Genomic DNA, 27,119 nt, shown 5'->3' on the forward strand with positions numbered 1-27,119 from the left:
GGTTAGTTCCAAAGTCAATTACTCTTCATGAAGTGTGAACAGAAACAGTATATGGCCAGCATCATCCACACTGAGTAATAATGACTTATATTCTCTGGAATATCTAAAACAGATATGCTATATGTATTTTAACATCCATGCATTCACTACACCCCAAATGAGCATGTATATGCACAAGCCTTTGATAAGTCACATGAGGTCATTCATGTAGACATTTCTCCCCCATGAAAAGCATGTGCTCATGATTCTACTTGCAACTTTCTCTAGGATGGAGAGAAAAGGGAGTAAAATTAATTTTTGGTGTGTGTGTCACCAAGAAGAACCAAGAAGTTTTATAAAGTAATGAGAAGTATGCTGACATGGAAAACCATGACTTAATCACATCTTATTTTCACCTTCTCACGGAAGAGGACTATATTCATAATTACTTTAGTAAAGACTGCCATATGAGCATGCTTTAGAGTAAATAGTAAGATCGTCTTAAGGTCAGGGTAATATACAAGTTGGTTCTTTGGTTCAACATCAATTAAGCAGTTATTCTCACTGCACATTCCAGGTGCTGCCATGACAAGCAAAGATCCTTTTACTTTAAGGATGAAGGCTTCCTCGGGCTGTAGGTGGAGCTCCACAGTGGACTGCCTGACCACTTCTTCAAAGTGTGGCGCTCTCCTCCGGGGCACATCCAGGGCTGGAAACAGGTCACCAATCAGGCCCAAAAACACAGGGATGTCATCAGTCACTATTTTCGGCATATTGAAGTCCCTTAACGCTCTCATGAGTACCTAGAAAGAAGAAGAGAAAACATTTCATGAAAAAGCCAATACAATGTCTAACAAACACCTGAACTGCTCAAGATGTTCTTTTTAATTCTTATATTCAAATCATGAGATACTGTTCTCTATTAGAATGACATTCTATCTATAGGGAGGTTAAGGTCACATACCAGAACAAAAAACCACTCTGCCAGCCAGTACCATGGACAACCCAGACTAAAGCCGGCAAAGAGGCCCTGTTCCTTCCTGGACAACATTTTGAACTGCAGGAAGGATCTGGGGCTCTTCTCTCCATAATCCTCAAACTCTAGGGTGTAAATTAACCAGGACCATCACATTGTTTTGTTCAAAATCCTGTGAGAATCTCAGAATGACGAACTCAACTATCTTTAGTTTAGGTTTTTGTTCTATGCTGGCAGAAAACCAGAGAGCTTTAGATTTTAAAAGCAGTAACTTGAACATCGGGATGACTTTTACAGGAAGAGGTTAAGTGTTCCAACAATAATAGAACAAGAGAACACACAAATGCATGAAAATCTTGACCCAATCATGAATTGTGATTGAGAGGAAGAGAAAGATTGCAAAAGGAAAGTAGAAAATCACACGATGAATATTCTTTAACATGAAAAGAAACTCACAGGAATCAACCTATTTTTCCCCCCAAATTCTGAAGCCATACTGCATATACACACAGACTGCATATACACACAGACTGCATATCCATTACTCTGTTTATCTAACGGAGAAAAATGCACTGTGTGAGTGTTACTGTTTTCCCCAGGAAGGATGGTGGGCCATTCCCCTAGTAGGTCTAGATGACCAACTAAGTATTTCACTGGTGTGAGGCGAGCACCCTTCCTGTTCCTTTCTTCATGCTCATCTTACATCTCATGAACAGACAACATACTTTCTTCCATTAGATTATGTCTTCCCTGACTTTTCCAGGACTAATATCCCAACTCTATCTGATTTCCTCTAAGGTACGTGAGGAAATCTAACAGTGACTACTGAATTGTTTATGATCACCAAAATACTTTTTGTGGCTGGTATTTCAAAAGCATTTATAAAATCACACTTTCTTTCGTGTATTATATCTTTTTACTCAAGGATACTTGTGGTTGTTTATATGTAAGAATGACAGTCCTCAAAATAGTCTACATTAAAAATAGATGTTACACTTTTTAGAAGTCATGCTATACATGGTCCACCCTCTATATACTTTTATTTGTACGAAGCTGTTTAGCTATTCACTCAACAAAATCATATTAGCACTCCAGTACCTGATCTTCTGGCCTATTTTTATCTCCTCGTTTCAGGGAGCCAGCTACAACCAAGACAGATTTAATAGCTCGAAGTCCCCAGTCATAATGATCCTAAAATCAAAACATAGGTACATTTTCTCAAAACTTTTATGAGGCAATCAGATTCTCATTCCAGAAGTAAAAGCTGGAAGATACAAGAGTTCAGATAAATATGCATCTTAACGAGGTAAAGTAATATCCCCACGCACCCTATCCTCTGTCTTTGAAATTGTAAAAACCACATCCCTTCAGGGTCCTGCTTCTTTTGCCTGATTCTCTGCCTCTGTCAGCAAACCTCTTCTCTCCACAGCATTTAGATGCATTATTTACCCCAAGGCTCCATCCACCCTACCCCGCCTTGCTCCTCTCTCTCAATAAACTTGCTAATTCAGGGGTTCCATTACTTCCATGTTTTCACTCCAACCACAAGAACAGCTCTCTGGCTGTTCACAGCAGCCCTGCTAGTCTGCCCACTCCCAGCCCTAGACCTCTAATTTCCCTAATTACTCTACCTCTTCATCACTTGGACACTCTAGCCCTAACAGTGGCATTTAATACAGTCAAAGCTGTTTATTCAAGTTCGGTGATAAAGTCCAACTTCCTTGAGACTTCCACCTTATTTCGAGAGGATTCCTTTCACAGGCTCCGAGCTCCTGGAGGAAAGAGCCCATGTTGATTTACTTTTGTCTCTGGGTCCTAGCACAGAGCACTGCACAGGGTAGGTACACTGAATCAATACATTGATTATATATAACCAGCCTTCGCTCCTCTGCCCTCTCTCTACAACCTACACAGTAACAACCCTTCTCCCAGATGTCTCCCAGCTGTGCCTGTGGGAAAGTCAATCTCTCCAAGCCTGACTGTCATCATCTATAAAAAGGTGGATCAAAGTACCTACCCCTCTACAAGGTTGCTGGGGTAAAATGAGTTAATGCTTTGCAAGCAGTGAAAAAACATGTACATGTATAAATATGCCCTTCAATTCATTAGTAGATAGCAAAATCAACTCAGTGCATCTTAATCATCATATTTGTTGGACATGAAATAGAACAGAATGGGGTGAAAAACACCAGAGTGCACTGCAAATAGTGAGGGTAAGAGGTGTTTGGTGAAGATTTTGGCTTTAGTCATGCTTGTGTGTTGGGGGGTAGGTATGTATGTATGGACTGAGTCTTAAAAGTTTTTTGTTTTTTTTTTTTTACTGTGTGTCATGGTAAAAAGCCTTTTAAAAGCCACTGATATAGAAATAGACTAGGGCTTGAGGAGGGCAGGAGACGGGAAAGAACCAGTATTTGGAGGATGGGGAGACTGGGGAGCAGGCTAAGTCATCACAGTAACAAGATTCAAGGATAGAATGTAGAAAAAATTCTGGACACAGACTTAAGACTTGGTGACCCTCCTAAACATTAAACATTGCCAACAAGTGCTAAAATAATCTGTAGTATGTTCATTATGCTAGTCCTTTGGTCAAAAATGTCCACTGATTCTTCTCAAATCCATTCCTATAGCTCAGTGGATTGTGCTCCTAACTCAGCTTTTCTGTCCTGGACAAATTTCTTTCTTATCTTCCATCCCTGACATTTCTCCGAGTTGGAGAACTCTTTCCTTGCCTGTTCTACCGTTACTGCCCACACCTTCCTCCTGTAATGGCTCTAAGCATCCTTGAAAGGATTAGAAAGGGCTGAAATAGAATCTTGCTCCCGCCACTTATTAGTTGAGAACTTTGAATAGGTTATTCACTCCGTTTCCTCATCCGTAAAATGGAACTAATAAAATCAAATTTGTAGTGTTTTTGTCAAGATTAAAAAAATAACACATGGTACCTGTTCAATTAACACTGATTGACTCCTTTTTTCCTTGAAACTATAATCTTTCCATGATCCATTTCTTACAATTTTTACTTCATGAAAATTGAATCTCCTACATAAGTTCTTTGAAGTCAGAAATCTGTTTGTCTCTTTTGTTCTGTGTTTACCCCTTTCATGATCATCAGCAATAAACACATTACATTCACACAGTAATTGCTCATTAAATGTCTAAATATTAGTCCTGGGAGTGGCATATGGTTACAACTCCATGTATCCCAGGTCCAATGACACTTTTGTCTTCTTTTCCCATTATAAAATTAACACAGACTCTTTGACAAAATAAAAAGGATATTACCAACAAGAACAAGGAGAAAAATACAAAATACTCACAATCTTATTACCAGAAACAAATGTTTAAAATCACAATGTATTTTCCGGTCACTTCATACATTTATAAAGCATGCAGTATAATATAAAATATAAAATACATGCAAATTGTAGATCACATCTACAGTTTGTATGCTGTTTTTTGCATATAAGATTGTCACAAGCATTTTTTCCTGCTATCAAATCTGGTATGTTTTACCCTAGGAAGCAAATTCACAGTTGTTAAAATGACACGAATTTGCTTCTTAGATTCCAAATTTCACCCCAACAGCAGGTAATTTAAAATGAGCACATCTGGTTGTAACTGTGGTATTTTAATACTTTCATCTTGGAACAGTTGGCAAATAACGTTACCAGGAATTAACAAAAGGTCACCAAAAGACTGAAGTCAAAAGGGACCACAAAGCTCCATTTACAAATAGTGATGCTGGTATAAATGGTCATTTTTGTGGCCCATGAGCCACTTCAATGAAACAGTAAAAAGCAAGTGACTGGAGGGTAAAGTCTGTATTAATCTGACCCATTTCAGAGACTAGGGAATTGTAGGGCAAAAATAAAAACAAAAAAAAGCCAACTCTACTTTCAAATAAAGAATTACCAACAAAATGAGAAAAAATTTAATTTAACATTTCTTGAGCCTTCTTCAAAAACATCAGCTTTCACTGGCTCTATGAACACTCCCACCATCTCTCACTGTAAAATAATATTTTCACCAAGAAAGGAAGGCATTAAAATTTGTATCTCATTGTAGCATTGATAAAGTTTAAAGAAAATCCCATAGCCCACTGATACAAACTGTGTTAAGTACAAATAAAACATTCAATTTAAAATGTCTCAAGTTTTTAATTTCAAAAAAAATTAAGAACTCTAAAATACAAATTTTCAAAATCATACGGAAAATATACAATTACTCCTAAATGTCTAACTGTAACTTGAGTGGTAATTAACCCAACATCCATATTTCAGAAGCTGTTTTTATTGAGCTTAGAAACCCCAAAAAAGTAACAAAGACCCCTCACCTGCTTGGACAGGAGCTCCCTGCAGAGTGTATACAACGTAATAAACTTGTGGGCTAATAAGCGTGCGTCCACAAAACCTTCAGCAACCAACATGATTTCACAGATAAGCTCAATGTCAGGGGCCACCATGGCACAGGGTCTACAAAGTAAATATGAAATTTAGTTTTACAACGTGCTAAGGTAATAAGTATAAATTGCTGAAATCAAGTGATTAGTTTGTACCAACATTCTAACCATTCCCAAGCAGGTCACAATTACCTCTGTCAATCACAGCTAACAAGACCCTCCACTTCAACAAAAAAATGCCCATTAGTTACTGGATACACAGAAAAAGGTGGGAAATCTGAAAATGGCAGAAGCACAGCTGTAGGAGTTTAAGGGAAATTTGTGGGTATATTTGGTAAACTTCCATTGTTATGCTGTCACCACAGAAAGATGTGTGATGTTCTGTGCTAGAGGCCAGCCTTTACCTGTGGCTAGTGCTGTGCTGGTCAGTTGTTAACAACTGGCTCTCCAAAAAACAGCATTTGCTGATTTCCATGGAATCGATACTTCCGCCATGGCTGATTTCAGTCTACCAACATGATATCACTAAACGTGGAGGTGGGAACAGATGTGCAATAGCACACCACCACACAGACGCAATAGACATAAATAACCCAGGAGCATACGTATTAATAAAATAGGAGAAAGTAATTAGGAAGTAAGGAGTTTGAATGTTGTCTCTAACAGGACTGATTTAATCAAAAGTTTATATGATTCAGTTTTTTATTAGTACCTGTGCTTCATAACCACCTCACAAAACTCATGAAAACTTAACCATCAGCTCTTTTAAGCTCATACAAGCCATTTCCAACGCTGCCTGCAGCCAGCTTGGTTAGACTTTCAGGATGAAAATTTACCCAAACATCACTTTCAAATTCCCTTTCTTTTAGAGGGGAACTTCCAAAAAGTCCTCCCAAGACAAGTGTATTAAAAGCAACATTAGAAAAAATACCACTCAACTGAAGTCAAGTGCAAAGAAGGCGCTAGAGTAAATAAGTAAATAAGCCTGTCATTTCAGATATTTTTAAGCATATATTCCAATAATTTTTATCCATCTGTTTTTGTAAATATAATTACAGTCTACTTCACGCATATCTAATTTTTCAACCTAAACAGTTCCAAGTCTCTTTGGATCTATGTTACTAACTACTCCTACCTAAAGCAGCCCTGTATTTTTTCAAGCAAACAGGGGAGGGAAAAGGCTAGCAAATTTACTTAACTGGTACTTATATCAATACCGACAACTAACATTCAATGAGTACTCTTCATAGCATAAGGGATGCTAAAAGCTTTTCATGCACTCTCTCACTTAGTTCTCTCAACTCTTTGAGATGGCTGCAATTCTTATGCATACTGAACTGAGGTGCAGACTAGGGTTCCGAGCAGCACAAGCTCATGGCCAAGGCCACGTGGTGGCACCAATACTCTCATGGCTCAGGCATGCCATCTCCACTCATCAACACTACTTGCATCACCCAACTGTCCTTCAGATTCTGCTGAGCCAAGCGCCCCAGCACACAAGATACTGCGCTTTGTTACACCGAATTTACGGAAACTTCACAAAATAATTTCAGATTTTAAGATCCCAATGAAGATATGTACAAGATGAATTGGGATACAAATGTGAAAATTTCAAATGAAATTCTCAAATGAAAATATTCTGTAATCATTATACGTATTTCCAGGAGAGTTATTCTCTAGAATTTTTTTTTTTTCAAGAAAAGTAGACCTTATAAAGCTGCTATGCTAGAGAAAGCTATCACAGGAGGAAAGGAAGACATTCAATAGCGGGTGCTAGAACAATTGACTATTAGGTAAAATAATTCTGTTTAAATACTCATTTCACGTTATCTACCAAAATAAGTTTTCTAACAGACGAAGTACATTTAGAAAGTCACACTATAAAAATTAAAAGAAAATACAAATGAAATAGTCTTAAATATCTAGATAGATGAGCAAGCAAATTAAGCTTAAAAGGATTGAAAGAAGTCATAGTAAAAACTACAGAGGTTCTTACATTGTATGTGAAGTAGCATATTATTTTGAAAGCAGACAGGAAATAAAGACACATCTTGACAGCACTAAAGAACTCTTAAAAAATAAATTGGATAAGCCTTTAGCTCATCAAGGAAGCAAAGGGAGAGAAGACACAAATTACCCTTATCAGACATGGATTTCAGGACACCACCAGAGATAATATGGGAATATTATGAATAAATTAATGCCAATAAATTCAAGAATCTAGATAACATGGAGAAAATTCCTTAAAAGATGCATATTATCAAAATTAATTTAAGAAAAAAAATTGGTATCTGTTAAAGAAATTGAATTTATCACTAAAAAGATTCCCACAAAGAAAAATCTAAGCCCCAATGGGTGAATGAGTTCACTGATTAATTTCATCAAACATTTAAGGGGTAAATAATACCAGTCCTACACAAATTTGGAAGAAAACAGAGAAGGGAACACATGCTAAGTCATTCATGAGGTTAGCATTACACTGATGCCAAAACCAAAGACATGACAAGAAAGGACACAACAGACCAATATCTCTGATAGCATTGACTTTAAAATCTGTAACAAAACAGTAGTATATTGAATCCAACAATACTTAGAAAATGCTATCTCCTGACCAAGCAGAGTTTATCCCAGGAGTGCAACATGGAGGAAGTGTTTAGCATTTGAATAATCAATCAATATATTTGAGTATATTAACAAAAAAAGGGGGAGGAACCCATATGAAAACTACTTTAAAAACTTCTGAAAGAAAATACAGTTAAACAATTTTGCAACCTGGGGCTAGTCGAATGTTCTTAACTAGGTTATTTTTAAAAACCATAAAATCAGTGAGGTAGGGTATAGCTCAGTGGTAGACTGCATGTTTAGCATGCATGAGGTCCTGGGTTCAATCCCCAGTACTTCCACTAAAAACAAAACAGAAAATCAATTGATAAATTACATTTCATCATAGTTAAAACTTCTATCTTTGATGGACACCATTAAGAAAATGGAAAGGCAAGCCACAAGTTCAAAGAAAAATATTTGCAATATGTGTATTAAACAAAGGAATTCTATGTTTACTACCACACTTCACAAAGTGGGAGGGGCCAGTAAGTTACATGAAAAGCTGTTCAACAATATTCACCATTGTGGAAATGCAAGCCAACCCCAAAAGACATACCACTACCTAAAAGATTGCCTAAGACAAACAAGACCGATAATACCAAGTTGTGAAAAGAACGCAGAGAAGCTGAAATTGTGATACACTGATGGTGAGGGTTAAAAATGGTACAACTATCTTGGAAACCAAGGAGTTCTACATATAGGAATCTAGCCTGGGTAATAATCTGAAATAAGAATAATCCTTCCTATGGAGAGATGTTTACAGCCTGCAACTCTATGATCATAAAAGACTGAAGAGAAAAACACAAGCCCTTCATGGCAGACAATAGGAATGGTTAAGAGAATTCGGGATGAGCCAAGGCAGAGACTATTTTTCAGCTACATAAAATGGCATTTCCCAAGAATTTTCAATAATGGGACAAAACTACTTATGGCCACATATGAAATATGAACTAAAGAAAAATCATGCCTAACCTAATATCTTAATCCCATACATATGAATTATAAGAGAACTAGAAAAAAATGTAACAATCACTCTTCCTGGGTGGTAAAGCTACAATTTTTTTCTTTATTAACTTCTGTATTCTCCAAATATTCTGTAATTCGTGAAAATTGTATTTATAATAAAAGATATCATTATAGAAGAGCTAGTATTAAATGTTCAAATGTACCATGTAACTTGTACATAATGATTTTGAGTCTGGTTTCATGCTTCAAGAGTTAATTTATTACGGTGAAAGTTCTCTCTATAAAGGGATCCTGAAGAAATAGTAAGGGGTTTTCCACAGAAATTCTCAAGGAAAAACAGATCATTTCACAGTGCAAACCAGCAACGTTAGGTGGCATGAGTGCTCCAGATGCTAAACCACAAAGTGCAACACTTGCCTGAAAAGAGCTTTGAGATTTTCTGGTAATTCGGTTCGACCAGCATATCCTGGGTTCATAGTAATAAATATTCCAACTGATGGCTTCAGCGTGATAGCTTCCCCAAGAAATACAAATCTACCAGAAGAAGAATGTTGATGGAGTTAAACTCGTTCATTGAATATGAATGCACATTGACAAATGCAAACCACTGCAAAATGCAAATTATTATTAGGAAACTGTTTATTCTGTGCAATTTTCTTCAAAATTCAAACACATACATATTGTGAATATGTTCTGAAGCGTGTTTATTAAAAATACACTCCCTTCCCCCAAAGGAATTACAAATACGGCCAGTGTTCTTTTATATTTTAGCACTGCTGCCGTAGGCAAGAATATCAAAAATGAGGACTTGACTACTTTAACAGTTAATGAAAGGTGATGCTATTTTTGCCTTCAACGTGGGCTGCAGTTCCTGGAATGGGACATGGTACAGATGGAGAATGCCCGTGCGAAGAGGAGAGAGGGGCTCCTTGTTCAGTCGTTATTTGGTTATTTGGTTGCTCCCTGTCTCCCTCCCTCCTATTTATTCAACAAATATCACTGATCACCACTGAGAGGATAGAACAGAGTGGGGCTTATGACAGCGAGCTCTGGACCCGGACTGGGAGCACACAGACTAGCTGTATCACTTCAGGCATGTTCCATCCCCTTAACTAATTAAAACAAGGGGGATGGGAGGAGGCTGTAGCTCAGTGGTAGAGCTGTGCTTAGCATGCATGGGGTCCTGGATTCTATCCCCAGTACCTCCAGTAAAACAAAAATTAAAAAAAAAATTAGTAAACCTAATTCTCTCCACCCTTCCACCCCTCCCCCTGCTAAAAAAGACACTTAGTAACACAATAGTAAATGAGCCCAGTATCAGATGCCCATATTAGAAGGTAATTGTAAAAAGAAATGTAACATAGAAATAACTGTTATTAAATTCTGTTGAAGGTTGTTGTTGATCTTAAAAAAAAAAAAAAGAGTGGGGATAATAATATTACCCACCTTACTGGATGATATGAGGATTAAAAGGGATCGTGTATATAAATGGCCCAGAGTACAATGCCTAGACCGTGGTAAATACTCAACAGGTGTTATGATCATTGCTCTCATCATCACTTGAAGGCACTGGAGAAGCAGTGGAAGATTTTCAGAAGCTTTGGAAGGGCCGTTAGGCTGCTGCTGACCAGGGCAGTGGGATGGTAAAGGGCTGTAGGAGCCAAACTGAAGACAAGGAGAAGGAAACTTTCAAACAGGGGTCAAGGAGACAAAGTAGAAGGTGTTCTCTTGGTGAGAAGGTGGGGGTTGCTGAAGTGGTTGAGGAGCTGAGTCTACATCACTGAGCCGAGAGGGAAAAGAGACAGCCACATTTTTAGGACTGAGCTTTTGAAATGTTAGGTAATGACGAGAAGGTGGATTGTGTACAGTTAGGGTAAGAATGGAAAAAATCTCCATTCCCAGAGTATCAGCTAAGGAAGGCAGACAGGCCTGGCAGGGCTGCTTGCAGGAAGAGAGGAGGCTACTGTAGCAGGAACCTGAGTCCTCTTCCATTCCATGCAGCAGGGACAGCCATGAGTCCAGGGGGCAGAGCCAGCAAGATGCTGGAAGGCTTCGGGGCTGAGGCATGGCCATCTCTTAAATCCTTGCATGTCACAAGGATTTAATAAAACTCATGAAATCGTGAAGGAGCCTAACCAACTGAATAGGGGCCAGCATGAGGAAGAACAGCTACAGTTCATATACGGAGACCAAGGGGACTGCCAAGAAGCAAGGCTGGGAGTTTTTGAGAATCCCTGCATGGATCAGTTATCTAAATCTCTGTAAGGAAGAATGGCCTCAAACGCATCTGGGTTACGTCAGATAATAAGATTTTGCCCGAAAGCTCAATCAAATATGTTTGGGGACCAAAAGGAAAGAACCTAATTTCTCAAACATGCCATGGGAGCAGGGATAGGGAAGGCAGCGGATATCTGGTCACAGCAAATTGGTGTCCTAAAGCCTTGCAGCAGAAGGACTGAGAAGCTCCCTAGAAGGTGGGAACATCCAGATGTAGCTATACTAACTGGAAACAACAGGCTCACAGTCCCAAGGGCCTAGGTGATCTTTCCTTGACTGGGAGTTTGACACATCCTTGTGGATAAGATAAGCTAGCTGAGCAGAATGTCCTAACAAATGGGAGTAAACAGATAGACCAAACAAATGAGACTCACTGTACGCAAAAACATCACAGAGAAAGCTGCAACTGTGTACTATCAAAGCTTATTTCTCAGAATAAGCCATCAAACCCTAAGAGCCAGTCATGTTATGTCTTTCAGAGAGTGGTAACACATTGAGAAGCGGTTAGGGCTATTTGGACGTATTTGGAAGGTTTTTGGCCCAAGTAACTGGGAGAATGGGAGAGTGTATTCTACTGGGACAGGACAACTAACAAAGCGGGTCTGAAGGAAAGACTCGGATTTTGATTTGGATATATTAACTATGACAGGCCTACGAGACATCAAATGGAGTCTTTTGATGCCTCAAGACAATGGCTTATGTTGTCTGTGTAAGTCTAAGATCTGAGAGAAAGGCAGCCTGGGCAGCTGGTAGCCAGCAGCATAAATATGATACTGGAAGCCACGTGACTACAAGAAATTACCTAGGGAACAGGTAGAGAGAGAGAAAAGAAGAGGCCCAGAGACTGAGGCCTGAGACGTTCAACATTGATAAGTCAGGAAATAATTAAAAGTCATAGCTGACACTGATAGAGTCTTACTATGTGTCAGGCTCCACATTTAATCCTCACAGAAATCTACCAGGTGGGTACCACACTTTCCCCCATTTTACAGACAAGAAGAAATCAACAAAGGAGCAGCCCTGAGGGTGGGGGAAAACTGGGAGGAGGTGGGGGCCTGGAACCACATGAAGAAAGTGTGTCACACAGAAGAGAGGGATCAACTGTGTCAAAACTGCCAGAAGGTCAAGTAAGACCAGGACTGAGAACTGATAAACTGGATTTAGTGTTGTGTTGTAGAGGGTGTATATTTAAGTGATGAAAGTAACGGGATACACCTTTATCACATTCAACATTTAAAAAACACTGCTAAAACATGGGAGGTTATTCAAAAGAACTGTTCACCATGAACAAGTCTCTCTTATTGTACCCATTTCACAGGGTGGGGAGAGGCAGCAGACTGTGAAGATGAGGCTTACCATGTTGCTCCATGTTTCTCTCCTTGTAACAGGAAGAGGAAGCCACACGTCACTCACCTCGTCTTCCTGTTTCTGATGGCTTCGTGTATCATTTTCACCTGTACCGCCACCACTGACAAAACTTCCACAGAGATTCGATTGAACTCATCAAAGCAGCCCCAAGCGCCTGTCTGCACCAATCCCTTGTAGATATTTCCTATGGACTTAATGATGGAGTGAGGCGTCAGGAATTCAAAGAAACAAGTTTTAAGCTGTTAGTCTGAATCATTTCCAAACAGGAATAATATTGTTAGAATATATCGTTTTATAACTAACTCACTTTGTAGTCCATTTGCTCTGAACAGTTGAATACATAGACCATCATCCCAAGGGCACGTCCGAGATCTTTGGTAGTTTCTGTTTTTCCTGTTCCAGCTGGGCCAGCTGGAGCCCCACTCATGGTTAGATGAAGTGACTGAGTTAAAGTGATGTAACACCTTTAAGCAACAGAAGACCCAAATATTACAGTCTAATACAAGATTTCTAGAAAACTTCAGGGACAATCTAATTTTTTTTTTTTAATTTAAGAACTCCAGGTCTAGAATGTGGTAGTGACATAAAATATTGAAACACTACTGATTTGTTTATGGTAAGACTCAGGAGAATATTATAGCAAATTTAATTTTAGGTTGGCTGTTTAAAAGTAAGAGAGAAGAACGTATTGCTTTATTTGCTTGTCTCATTTCCTAAGAGCTGTGTATTTGAATACAAATGACACCTGATTTGCAATGCTCTTGAATTTCTGATATTTCTAGGTAAACATACTGTTAAAATGGCAGACAACATCTCCAACTATTGTTTAATTAAAAGAAAATTAGAAGAGAAATCTCAGATGATGAATGAATTAAACACTAACTTCATTAAATTGCTACTTACTACATTGAGATACGTAAATATATAAATACAGTATGCAAATAATATATACCTATTTCACTGTACAATGCAAATATAACAGGCACAATTTATTACATTAAAGTGTATTCAGGAACTCATTTTGAATGTGGTGCTGCATGAGTTTATATTATAATACTTATTTTTTCAGGAAAGACTCAGCAGTTCTTAGACTGAGGAAAATGGTGCAAAGACAGAACTTAATACTTGTTAAAAAAAAAAAAAAAGGGAAAACTACAAAATGGCAAGGACCTAATGGGGTTTCTGCTGATTCATGAATTATTTTTGTCTCAATACAGACAGTGGATCGAGTGTGAAGATACACATACTGAAGACCAGGAACTAGTGTCTACTCTGCCAACCATCAGATACTAATCTTAAATTAAGTTTTTGACATCAACATGCCTCGGTTTTCTCTGCCATAAAATGAGGTTTATTGTAGGGGTGTATTAAGAAAGCCAGTCCTACAATGTGGCCAACTGGTTAAGGCAATAGAGTGCTAAGAAAGCCAAAGGTAAATGCCCTTAAGAATGCAAAGTACTATGCAAACAGAAGCAATTACTTACAGAAATGGGAAGTGTTTCTGTATTTTAACAGCCATCAAGTTTCAGTGCATCTTACAATGAATATGGAGTAGCAAGACAGCTGGACTAGGAATTGTAGCACTTTTTATGGTACAGACTGTCCCCTAATAATCTTTTCTTGTGGTTCCAAGGTTTATCAGACATATGACTGCCTCTACACTGCAGACTACTCTTGTGCTGAAAGCAGTACATAAATTAAGATAGTGAACAGTGACTTTTAGTTAGAGTCCAATTATGGAGGACTGAGCAAGAGAAATGGAATTAAAGGAGCCATACAATTGAACACAGACAAAATCATGAGCAGATTAGTATGTGGAAGAACCAATACAAAGCTAGCGAGGAAGTTCCACCGACCTCCCAGGACCCCCACCACAACCCAGATTGACAGAGTACTTGAAACCCCTTTCCTACCTGACATACCTGAGCCAAAGAGAGCTCTCTGTCTATCCCACGAACTGGCCAAGCTCCTTTCTATCTTCAGTACTTTGTATTTGCTATAACTTTCTGCCCCAGGACATTTGCACAGCTGGTTCCTTGTTATCATTTGGGTCTCAGCTCAAATGTCCTCCCACAAAATCTATAGCAGGCTCTCCTTCAAGATACTTCCCAACATGTCACTCCATTTGATTTTTGTCATAGCAACTATTACTACCTCACCCAACTTTGTTGATTTGTTTATTCTTCCTCTTCATTCCCAGCCACTCACATGCCACACTCCACTAGAAACTGCATTCTCTGAGAGCAGGGACCCTGCTTGCATCATCTTGGGACAGCCCTCAGCACAGCACTTCAGAAGTAGTATCACTGTGGAATTGTTTATGGTCTCCCTCTTTTTTTCCTTTCACTGCATGTAATCCTTCAAACATGAATCTGACCAGAGGCAATTCCAGTTTTTACACTTCCAATAAAAGGATGCAGTGGGAGAGGTAGTTACACACCCTGGTATCAGGATGTTAGCCAGAAATCACCAGAGAGAATGGATTCCGTGATCAAAGATGCTGTGTTGAGCCTTATTAACTGCTCATGATTTCACGATGTGAATACTGCACAGTGTCTGTAATTTTGCTTTTCTAATTTGGTTCTCGTTAACTTGTCTCTAGAAAGTCAACATTCACTATGTCACTAAATTAGTTCATTTATATGTTGCTTTCAAATAGATTCCCAGTTTGTTCATCATTTTCGCTCATTCCTTTATTGTCAAGCTCACACATCCTTACCCATTTTGGGGGAGTTTTGGAGGGGCATTGGTTTTTCCCATTTGACTCAAACTTATCATTGTTACCTGTCAGTTAGAGGAGTGATCACTAGTCGAGGACTGTTTCCTAAATACTCATAGAAGTACTGGAACTGGGCATCACAGATATTAACAAGACAATGTTTCTGGGTGTCCTCCCACTGGTGACGAAGTTGAGAGAGCCAAGCAAAAGCTTGGGGACTGACGACCTAAAAACATCACATGATCACTGCACACAGGACACTGAGAGTTTCGAGACAACAATCTACTAATCTAATCAGCTCGATCGATTCACATTTTATTTCTAAAAATCTCACAATAAGGAAATCTCTTGCATGCTACTGCAAATCATAGTTACATGTAGATGGCTGGATACTCAATCAGAAATATGTGTGTAATAAAAGTCTTCATTTTAAGAAGGCTTTTACTGTAAAGCAAAATCAATTTGTTCAAGCAATGCTTTGTCCCCTTTTATCAGTCACCCCAGGGGATTTGATCACTTATGTAACTTTATACTCATATCACTAAAATTAGATGAAAAAACACACTCTGTAATAAAATAGCACATAATCCATTATTTCTGCATGTTTGAGATAAAAACAAACTATACTTTCCATAGAGTCCATTCTAAAACCAGTCTGCTTTTAACAGAGCTTTCCCACTTCATTTTTTGTAAAACCAAATGACATTGTTTTTTTCATTGCTTTTCTTTCCTAGCTTACTCAAACTTATCCATTCTTCTATCAGTTTGAAAAAATAATTCCAGTCTCTTTCAAGATCCATAGGACCCTAGGATTTCATAGGAATCATTTGAAGTTACTAAAATTATTATCTACTAATTTGATGTCTATGTAAGTCTCAACACTGCATATTTATGTATACCAAATGATCAGGAATTAAACAAAGCCTTTATCTCTTTAAGAACAAAATAAAGGACATATTTTAAATCGTAATTTATCCTGCTGCAAGCAAATTACCACTGATAAGACATAATAAAATATGCAAGGTCGTATTCAAAGAGTGGTTATCAATGGCTCATTATCCAAGTGAGAATACATGGTAAGTGGTGTTTTGCAAGGATCACTTTCGGATTAGTAATTAAACATTATTCACTCATTTTCATTCAGCATTTTCATCAGTCATGGTCCTGAACCTGGATCAAGAAGTATTTTTTTTTAAGTTTATGGCTTACACAAAGTAAGCATTTGCTTGTAATTTGTAGAGAGAATTAAAACTCACTTTGATTTTAATAAGTTGAGGAAACACTAGAAAAGCAACAGAAAACATCTCACAATACAAACACGCATTCAAATGGTGAAAGGAATTGCCACCCTCGAAAAACAAAAGGGATTTGGAATAAGTGATGGGCATGATATGCCAATGTTGTTGCAGACAAGCAAGCACACTTTCGACATTTTAAATAGGCGAATATTCTGGGTAAGGGTGAGAAATTCTTCTTCCTCATTAAATACTGCCTGTATCTAAGAGACACAGGGACTTTTTAAGGAGATAAGGAACGAAGGTTAATAACACACTGAAAGGACCAGAAAATAATTTCTTTAAAGAAAGTAATTTAGCTTTGAATGGAAAAGACAAAGGGTGCTCAACATTTCTCTTTCTTCAAGAGGAAAATAGTCAAAGGCACACGGAGGTGATTTAAACGACACAGAATCTTAACTGCTACTGGCTGGATAAGCCACAGAGGTGATCATCACAGGCCAATGGTCCATGATGCATATGTGTAGAGAAGTCAAAAGATGGGAAAATAAACAAGTGACTTCTTGTGGTTCTTCCCTTCTGGGTTAATTTTTGGATGGTCTCAACTAGAGGCTCCTGTCTTGGCAAAACCCTTTGGGACATCACTTGAGCTAACTCTTGCAAGGATAATTTATGAGCTATAACCCAAATGAAATATATGGAAAGTACAATTAGCTACTTCGGTGTAATGACAACACATAAATCTAAAAAAATAATGACTTCCTTAGAAGTATTCTTGACAGTAAACACCATTTTCAGGAAAGAGCAAACAATAAATGAAATTTCCACAAACAACTTGCCTTCTGAGAAATAAGTTTTGCCACCACATCTCTGGCATGGACATCTATGGTACAAATTGTCATGATCTTCTGCCTGTCTCCAGGTAGAAGTTCTCCCAGCAAAAGTGCAATCAGTGTATTCAACTGAGCAATCTACAAGGAATTTTTTAAAAGGAGATAAAAAAAAGTTACAAATATAGAGTCTTACAGCCCAATGGTCTTCATATTTGTAAAGAGCGCTGTAGTTTACAAAACTATTTCAAAATATTGTCCCAGCCAGTCCTTAAACAACCCTAGGGCTAGCAGCAGGAGGGAGGCTGTTATTAAATTAATTAAAATCAAATAAATATTATTACTCCTCTCTCATCCCTCAAACTGAGACTCAGAGAAGACAGGTCAGCCTGCAGGTAATGACAAAGACAGAAGTGGAAGCAGTTTCCTGGCTGCAATGAACTGACTCTCCATCCAATGACAATCTGTCCACAACTGTGCTGGAAGAGAAATGACTACAAATTTTAAAAGGTCAAACTGAGCTACTTCTGTCAAAGTATACAAAGTTCTAATTACCAAGTCCTTTTTTGTTTGTTTGGTTTTGAGTTTTGTTTTTTGAGGTTTTTGTTTGTTTGTTTGTTTTTTCGCTTAGGATATAGGATGATTAATTCAAAAATATTTAAAATATACAGCTTAAGGTTATCCCATTTAATTCTCTTATTCACATCCCTATTCTTGTTTAGTCCACCAATTTCTTAGATCAATATTTTTCAAACTGCTGGTCTCTTTTCATAGAATGCAAAGGAATGGAATGGAATGACATGGAATACAAAGGAATAAAAATGTTGCATTATGGTGGTAAGAATATGTATTGTTCCGTGAAACTGTTTCAGGTTCATACTGAGTGTATACACACATGTAAACTTGCTCTGATATAAAATATTCATTACCATTAATTGTGGTCAGAAAGGTGTAAAAGATACTCTCTTACGTGGTGATTTTGTTAGCATGTCTATTTACGCAAAACATTTCTGTCCTATTCGAGCCTTACTAACAAAAACAGTTCTTGCCTTATTCCAGGGTAGCACACTGTAAAACAATACTGTCCCCTTTCCTTTCTAGCTCTGCAAAGGACAGTCAATTACAAACAGTTTGATCCTATCAGAATTGACTTTAAGTGAACATATACCACTAAAGGCTCTCAAACCTGTGTATCTACTATCAAAAACATATTCCCTATAGCACTATTACCACATTCCAGAAAATGCCAAGGACTGCAGGTTTCCCTGAGATTGCTGTGCAGCTGAACTGGGGAAGGTTACAGAACTACAGTGCGAATGGAGAAGGCGGGCAGGAAAACAGTAACTGTAACATGCGCAGTTCACATTAAATGAGTGTGCAGTGCACTGGACACTAACTAAAATTACCTGTCTGTATTGTCTCACTTAATCTTCACAACAGTCTATCATCCTAACTTTGCATATAAAAAAACAGAGTCACGGGCATATTAACCACATTTGCCAAACAGGGGAGGGGGAATTCAAATCCTGACAGTCTGACTTTAGAGCCTGAGTTCTTCCTGATCACATCACATGGATTCCCTTTATCAGCCTCCACAAGATCAGTCCACCTGCCACTTTCCAGGTGGAGAAATTGCAGTTGTGCAAAAAGCATTCCAGAAAGACTGAAAATGAATAGTTGGCTCAGAGGAATAAAAGCAGGTATTTCAGGCATTCAGAATACACAGCCTTTCAGCATTAATCTACTTTTAACATCTTCCATTTATCAAACGTAGCTACATGGTAACAAAAGCAGAGGCGATCACTATTTCACGTATGCCATGTTCAGTGTTGATCATACTCTAGATTTTACGTTCCAGGAGTGCAAGGTCTGTGTCTGTCCAGTTGAGTGCCTTGTTCCCAGAGCCACTAAGAAGTTAGCAGCTGGACAACAGGTGCTCAATGTTGGCTGAGTAGATGAATAAATGTACAGTAATAGTCTATGCACAGGTAAGTTTCTCAACAAAATGTATACGCATGTTGGTTAGAATACAGATATTTTCGCACTGGATATTTTCTCATCTGTGTCAAGATACCCAGTCTTTAGAGTCTCAAATTTTACACCAGTACCAGTACTTGGTTACAAAGAGTCGGCTGTATCAAAAGAAATAATACTATATGTATCTTAAGGACATTTATAATTTCAAGTGCTTTCACAAGCACTGTTTTGCCTGAGCCTTCCTAAACCTGTGATTTCTCCATTATCAATTCCTTTTATACAAAAGTTCAGTCAAGCGAAAGATGATTAAAGAAAGTAATTTAGCTTTGAATGGAAAAGACAAGGGGTGGCCAACATTTCTCTTTCTTCAAAATGAAAATAGTCAAAGGAACACAGAGGTGATTTAAACGACACAGAATCTTATCTGGATAAAGATGATGTGGTGTATATATATATACAATAGAATATTACTCAGCCATACAGAAGAATGAAATAATGCCATTTGCAGCAACATAGATGGACCTAGAGATTATCATATTGAGTGAATTAAGTCAAAGACAAATATCATATGATATCACTTACACGTGGAATCTAAAAAAAAATGATACAAATTCTATTTATAAACCAAAAACAGACTCATCGACATAGAAAACAAACTATGGTTACCAAACAGGAAAGGGCAGGGAGGGCTAAATTAGGGGTTAGGGATTAACAGACATATTACTATAAATAGATAAACAAGGGCCTAGTGTATAGCACAGGGAACTATGTTCAATTTCTTTAGTAATATATAATGGAAAAGAATTTGAAGAGAAAATATGTACGTATATGCATAACTGAATTGCTTTGCTGTACACCTGAAACTAACATTGTAAATCAACTACACTACAATAAAATTTTTTTTAAAAATACAGCTCATTCACATGATCTGGACAGCAACATATGTTGGGGATCTTGTATTGTCTCCCAGGATTAAACTTTCCCAATGATGCTCCTTTGTAAGTAACAGAATTCTGTACCCACCCCCCACACAAATACTAGTTATAAAAAGCCTATCATTTGGACAATGGCATCAGGCAGCAATTACTATACAGTTATATTGTGACCACGTACAAGTTTATGGCCTGTGACATGTATAAAACATTCCTCAGCAGCTTTAAAGAAATATAAACTTTATTCACATAATCAGCATGTATTCTTGCCCTTGATCAAAGAAAGGTCACATGATTTTTTTTTTTTTTTTACTGGATCAAGGATGTTTGCCTCAAGTCAAAAACAGCCCTCCAAGAAATGCAAATCAAAACTGCAATGAGATATCACCTCATACCGGTCAGTATGGCCATTATTAAAAAGTCCACAAACAATAAATGCTGGAGATGGTGTGGAGAAAAGGGAATCCTGCTACACTGCTGGTGGGAATGTAGTTTAGTGCAACCACTATGGAAAACAGTATGGAGAGTCCTCAAAAAGCTAAAAATAGACTTACCCTATGATCCAACAATCCCACTCCTGGGCATATATCTGGAGAAAACTCTAATTCAAAAAGATACATGCACCCCAGTGTTCACAGCAGCACTATTTACAGTAGCCAAGAAATGAAAACCATCTAAATGTCCATCAACAGATGAATTGGTAAAGAAGATGTGGTCTATATATATACAATGAAATACTACTTAGCCATAAAAAAAGAATGAAATAATGCCATTTACAGCAACATGGATGGACCAAGAGATTATCATATAAAGTGAAGGAAGTCAAAGAAAGACAAATATTATATGATGTCACTTATATGTGGAGTCTAAAAAAAAAAGACACAAAGGAACTTATTTACAAAACAGAAATAGACTCACAGACATAGAATATAAATTTATGGTTACCAAAGGGTAAGGGGGGAGGGATAAATTAGGAGTCTGGGATTAGCAGATACAAACTACTATATACAAAATAAACAATAAGGTCCTACTGTATAGCACAGGGAACTATAGTCAATGGCTTGTAGTAACCTATAATGAAAATGAATATGTGTCTATATGTATAACCAAATCACTATGCCGTACACCAGAAACTAACAGAACATTGTATATCAACCAAACTTCAACAAAAAAGGGAAAAAAATCATTATAATTGTCTTACTAGGGCAAGTACTGAGTACTATGACAGAACATAGAAATAGGATCTTGCTTAATCTGGGGCTTGGAAAGACATTTTGGAGGAAAGGGTATTTATGCTAAGACCCAAAGAATGAGTACAATTTAGGTTGTAGAGAATTTAGGGGTTGCCCACTCAGGGAGTCTGCATTTAAGGCACCAGAAGCAGCTCAGGATGTGGCAGGTGGCCATGTGAGGGAACAGAAAGAAGTCTGGATGGTGAGAGGGGAGGCAGAGGTGGAGCAGGTGGGCAGGAATGCCGGAGAGGGACGCAGGGCTAGGCCAGCTTACTGAGGAGTCTCAGCTTCACTCCAAGGGCTTGAGTGAGATGCCACTCAAGGGTTTTAGGAGGTGGTGGTGGGGGAACAATCAAATTTGTGCTTTTAAACTATTCTTCCGCCTATAGTATGATTAATTCGAGGGAAACAAGACTGGAGAAAAATGACCAGAGAAGAGGATGCTACAGTTATCTTGCTGAGAAAAGAGAGTGGCTGTGACCAGGTATCCACAAAGCGGTAGAGGAAAGAGTGAGAATAAATATACTGAGGGTAACAGAAGAGAGTTGGTGGTTGACCAGCTATCAGGTAAAAGAAGAGTCAAATGGGCTTCTAGTGTGAGCAACTGGTGAAAAGTGCTGGTGTTTTCATGAACTTGGGAGCATTGGATAAATGGGTTTTGAGAAGGCATCAATGTATTTTGAATGTTTTAAGCTGGATGTGCCTGTCAAACTTCCAATGGCCAAGTCCAAAATGCTTTTGACTGTGCTTTAGGAGAAAGGTCTGAGCGGGAGTTCAAAGTCATCAGCAAATTATAAAAGAACCTGAGCAGCCACACAAGTAGAAGAGATGAGGTGGAAAGAAAAAGGGACCCAAGTCAGAGCCATACGGAACGGAGACAATTATGGGGCAGGAGGAGGAAGAGGAGAAAGGAAAGAAAATTGAAGAATAACCCAAAAAGTAGATGGAAAAGTAGGATTCAAATAAACACAAATATAAGGAAAGAGAATACTTGAAGAAGGAGGAAGTATTTCTGACATGAAAACAAAGAAAGAAACAGACTCAGTCAAGTGGTAGAAATGGTTCATGATGAAGGGGAGGAGAAAGGGGAACAAGTAAGTATAGATATTTAGATCGAGAAGCCTCATCGTAATAAAAGTTCCAGGGTACAGCAGGAAATGGAAGGAGGTGTGGCTTCAAGGAGTAACTTTGGTGGCTGTACTGTTTTTAAGCAGTGAGAGACACGTAGGGATGCTTAATTGCTGATGGGAATGAGCCAGCATGTGAATCTGAGGACACAGCACAAAAGGTAGTCAGGGAAATCCTGTGAGTCCAGATGTGGAGAGACTTAGAGGACTGGTGGAGAAATAGCTCCCCATAGTCAGAGGCTATCCTTCCATGATAACAAGAGGATGGTGCAGAGGGCAGAGCATCAACCCCATCATGAGTGATGTCATTCCTCTCTGTTGGCATCAGCAAGAGCTAACGTTTACTGAGCACTTCCTAGCTAACGTAACTAACAAGTGTTGAGTGCACATGTGTATATGTATAGTACATTTGTGTGTATATGTGTGTGTGTATATATATATGTATGTCTGATTTAATCCTCACAATAACCCTATGAAGAAAGTACTGTTATTATTCCAATTTTATATATGAGAATATGAGGTTATTTGCCCAAGATCACACAGTTACAAGTGGTGAACCCAGGATTTACTATGTGATTCTAGGAATTTATTGTATTATTTCATAAACCCAAAACTTATCCATGTGGAAAACATATTCATTAACAGAGCACCTTGGCCAGGCAAGAGCTGACCTCTAATGATTTTGGTGGATGGAAGGAGGTAACCAGGTATCCCCCACCCATGAATTCTCTGATTTGGATAAACATGAACACAAACCTCAGGAAAGAGACATGAATCTTGATCACTGAAGTTTATATGTTATAAATGTCTAAGGTGCCACGGTGTTCTTTCAAAGAGGGTCAGCTTGCTTGATGGGACGATGGTGAGCTCACCATGAAGGAAGGTGTCAGGCACAGACAGTAACAGACTCAAGTCAGAGAGAAGGGCTGGTCTTGATGCACAGTGGCGGCTGATTCTCAGTTTTGCCCTAACCAAGCTCCTGTATAAAGAGGCCAAGTATATGTGAACTTGAAGACCTATGTCCCTAATTACTGTAGATTTAAACAAGGCAACACAGGAAGAACATTTTCCTTGTAGCAGCAGAAGTGCTGCAATTTTACCAACATCAAGGCATGGCAGAATTCCCAACCCAGGCACCGCAAACCACAGTGGCAAACACGCTGGAAGGGCCCTTCTGTAGAAATGCTAAGATCTGGAGCTTATGGGCCTCAGCTCAGCAAACTGCAGTGAATATTACAAGGTAACTACAACAGCACTCTGGGGGTCAGCTACCAGAACCCTCAACCCCTTTCCAATTGGATATACATGGAAGTAATGCCCTTTGTGTTTCTTAGCAATAGCAACAAGGATCTCGAACCTTGAAACTCACCAACGTTTCAACATTAGCAAATTATCAGAAACAATGGATTTTCCTCTGATCTAGAACAAAGTAAACTGCCAAAGAGACCAGGTCCCTTACTCTCTGACACCGTCAGGCCAAGTGTTGCGGAATCCCAGTTTACTGCCTTCCTTTCCACTTTTCGTTTCCTACTTCTTCAATCATACTGCAAACGCCAGTGTAATATTGAACAATGAACGTCAGAGACAGTAAGCATTAATTACTTCACTCCTGACAGTAATGGAAATGCTTCTAATGTTTCACTAGGAAGCATGATTTTCTCTACAGGTTTAAAAGGTATGAAATAGATAATCTAAGCTCCCACCTCAAGAAACTTGAAAAAGAGGAGTAAATTACACTCAAAGTAAGTAGATGAAAAGAAGTAATTAAGATAAAGCAGAAATCAGTGAAATATAAGGCAAACAATAGAGGAAATCAACAAAGTCTAACATTAGTTCTTGACACATTTAAAGTTGATAAACACAGAGAAAGCCTGAGTAAGAAAAAAAAACAGAAAACACAAATCACCAACACCAGGAATGAAAGGGGGACATGATACCAGATTCTCCGGATGTGCCAAGGATAATACTGAGCCAGGAAGACCAGCTCATGTCAGTAAGTCTGCAAATTTAGACCAGGGGTGGACAAACTTTTCCTGCAAAGGGCCAGACAGTAAATGCTGTGGGAATTGAGGGCTATGTGGCTTTTACTTAGCCAGTGAAGTGTGAAAGTTGCCCAAGACAGAAGCACCGGGCCAGGCGGCTGTAATTTGCCAGACCCAGACTCACATAAACTGCGTAAATACTTTGAAAAATACAAATTTCCAAAGCTGACACAAGAAAAAAAAAAGCTACACAGCAGCATGTACATAAAAGAAATCAATTTATAATTTAATAAGGTTTCACAAAGAAAACACCAGGCCCAGATGGCATCACCAGTGTTTTCTACCACAAACTCCTTCACAAAATACCTGAGAACTCAGTACTTCCCAATTCCTTTTAAGGAAAATAACCCTGATCCCCGAACTGGCTAAGCTATTGCAATAGAAGAAAATTACAGATAAATGTCCCTTATCAACAACATAAATGCACAATTTGCGGACAAAATATTAGCAAATAGAATCCAGCAGTAAACATACACACATATGAATGATAACACATCATAACCAAGTGGAGTTTATTTCAGGAATGCAAAGTTGGCTTAGCATTCAAAAATTCACCTTGGTAACAGAATAAAACAGACAAACCACATGGGTATCTCAAAAGATTTGAAAATGTTCCACATTTCAAGATAAAAATTCTCATTATGTGGTAATGGAAGGGATTTTTCTCTATTTGAGAAAGGGCATCTACAAAAATCTAGAACTACTATCATACTTAGTGGTGAAACACTGTTCTTCCCTCAGGCTGGGCAGAAGCCAGAATGTCTGCTCCGATTACTTCTATTCAACACTGGACCAGAAATCCTAGTCAATTCAGTAACTCAAGAAAAATAAATAAAGGGCAAAAAAGAATGGATGACTGGAAGAAAAACTGTCATTATTTACAGATGATATATTTACGCACATAGAAAACCTATGAAATTTTCAAAAAAATTCTACTAAAACTAGGCAAATTTGGTAAGTCCCAAGACACAAGGTGAATATTAAAACAATATATTTCTATACACCAGCCACAAACATTGGAAAATAAAACTTAAAAATTATTTAGCCTATGTTTATAGTATCAAAACATATCAACTATTTAAAAATAAGTCTAGCAAGCAACATACAAGATCTCTGCATTGAGAACTACAGAAAACACTGTTGAGAGAAATTAAAGAAGACCTATATTAAGAGACATAGCATGTTCTTGCGTTTTAAGAATTATCATTATTGAGATATCCATCCTCCCAACATTCTTATATTCATTGTCACCCCAGTTAAAAATTAGGCTAAAAGATTAATTAGGCTTTTAAAAATAAACAATATGACAGTAAAATTTATTTAGAAATGAAAATAATCTACAATAGCCTCAATAATTTTGACAAAAAAAAAAAAAAAAGAACAAAATTGGAGAGTATATATAAACATGACTTCAAGGCTATATACTCTAAAGCTACAGGAATTAATACAGTGCGGATGTGGCATAAAGACAAAAAAACAGATCCACAGAGCAGGAGAGTCTGGAAACAAGCCCACATACATACAGTCATTTGACTTCTGACCAAGGTGCCAAGTTAATTCAAAGGAAAAAGAAAAGACGTATGGATCACATGTCTAAATGAAAAACCAAGAACCCTAAAAAAGCTGGAAGGAAACAGGAGAATATTCTTGTACATGACATAAAAAGCACCAATCACAAAAGAAAAATTTGACATACTAAACTACATCAAAATTAAAACATTCTGCTCACAAAATATACCGTTAATAAAAAGAGTAGTCTATTCATGTCTTGACAAAGGACTTGACCCAAAATAAAGAAATCTTATAACCAAACATCTTCTATAGCAAACATGTTTCTATACAAACATTCTTGCAAAGATAGTCTCAAACAAAGGCACTCAGTTACTCTGCTCACAAGATGTACAAAATCTGAGACCCACAAAGGACTGTCTCCCTACAGTGTTAAATAAAAAATCCAGATCAGAAAAGATTTGCTAATTCATCAGACTGGCCAACAGAATTTTCTCCAGTACTTCATAACTGCCTGCTTTTTGTATCAAGTCTATTTAGAACTTATTTTATAAAGTGAAAAATCTCTCCATCTTTTTCTATACTCTAGAACAGTTGATATAACATGGTATTTACCTATTCTTAGGTGTCTGATCAAACCACTGGAACAGGGTTCTATTGATGGGGTATATAACTTTAACTTTAAATTTTAACTTGATTACCATTTCTATTATATCTGTGGTTACTGGTCCATTCAAGTTTTCCACCTCATTTTGAATCCATCTTAGAGTGTTCAGAGAAAACCATCCATTTAATTTAAGTTTTCAGCTTAAAAACTAGCATAAAGTCACATGCAGTGTTGTGTAGTCTTTTTAAAATCTCCTTCTCATAGAGGTTATGTTTCTTTTCCCTATTCCTATTGTTGTTTTTGCCCTCTCCTCTGAACTGCCAATCTTGGTCAGTGTTCG

General features: G+C 37.9%; 1 protein-coding gene across 7 annotated transcripts in view; it reads right to left on the reverse strand.

The window, feature by feature from the left end:
• The window catches only part of DNAH11 (dynein axonemal heavy chain 11), a 280,729-nt gene that overhangs the window by 156,860 nt on the left and 96,750 nt on the right, over positions 1-27,119 (reverse strand). For all 7 annotated transcript variants that reach the window (XM_074367353.1, XM_074367350.1, XM_074367352.1 and 4 more), the window contains exons 31-38: positions 17,363-17,494; positions 15,354-15,514; positions 12,877-13,033; positions 12,615-12,760; positions 9,342-9,458; positions 5,289-5,427; positions 2,054-2,146; positions 588-782 (exon numbers count right to left, since the gene is read on the reverse strand). In XM_074367353.1, the coding sequence (XP_074223454.1) occupies positions 588-782; positions 2,054-2,146; positions 5,289-5,427; positions 9,342-9,458; positions 12,615-12,760; positions 12,877-13,033; positions 15,354-15,514; positions 17,363-17,494 (1,140 nt within the window). The remainder of the gene's footprint in view (positions 1-587; positions 783-2,053; positions 2,147-5,288; positions 5,428-9,341; positions 9,459-12,614; positions 12,761-12,876; positions 13,034-15,353; positions 15,515-17,362; positions 17,495-27,119) is intronic.

This window comes from Camelus bactrianus, chromosome 7 (assembly GCF_048773025.1).
Source record: "Camelus bactrianus isolate YW-2024 breed Bactrian camel chromosome 7, ASM4877302v1, whole genome shotgun sequence".
Classification (NCBI taxonomy): domain Eukaryota; kingdom Metazoa; phylum Chordata; class Mammalia; order Artiodactyla; family Camelidae; genus Camelus; species Camelus bactrianus.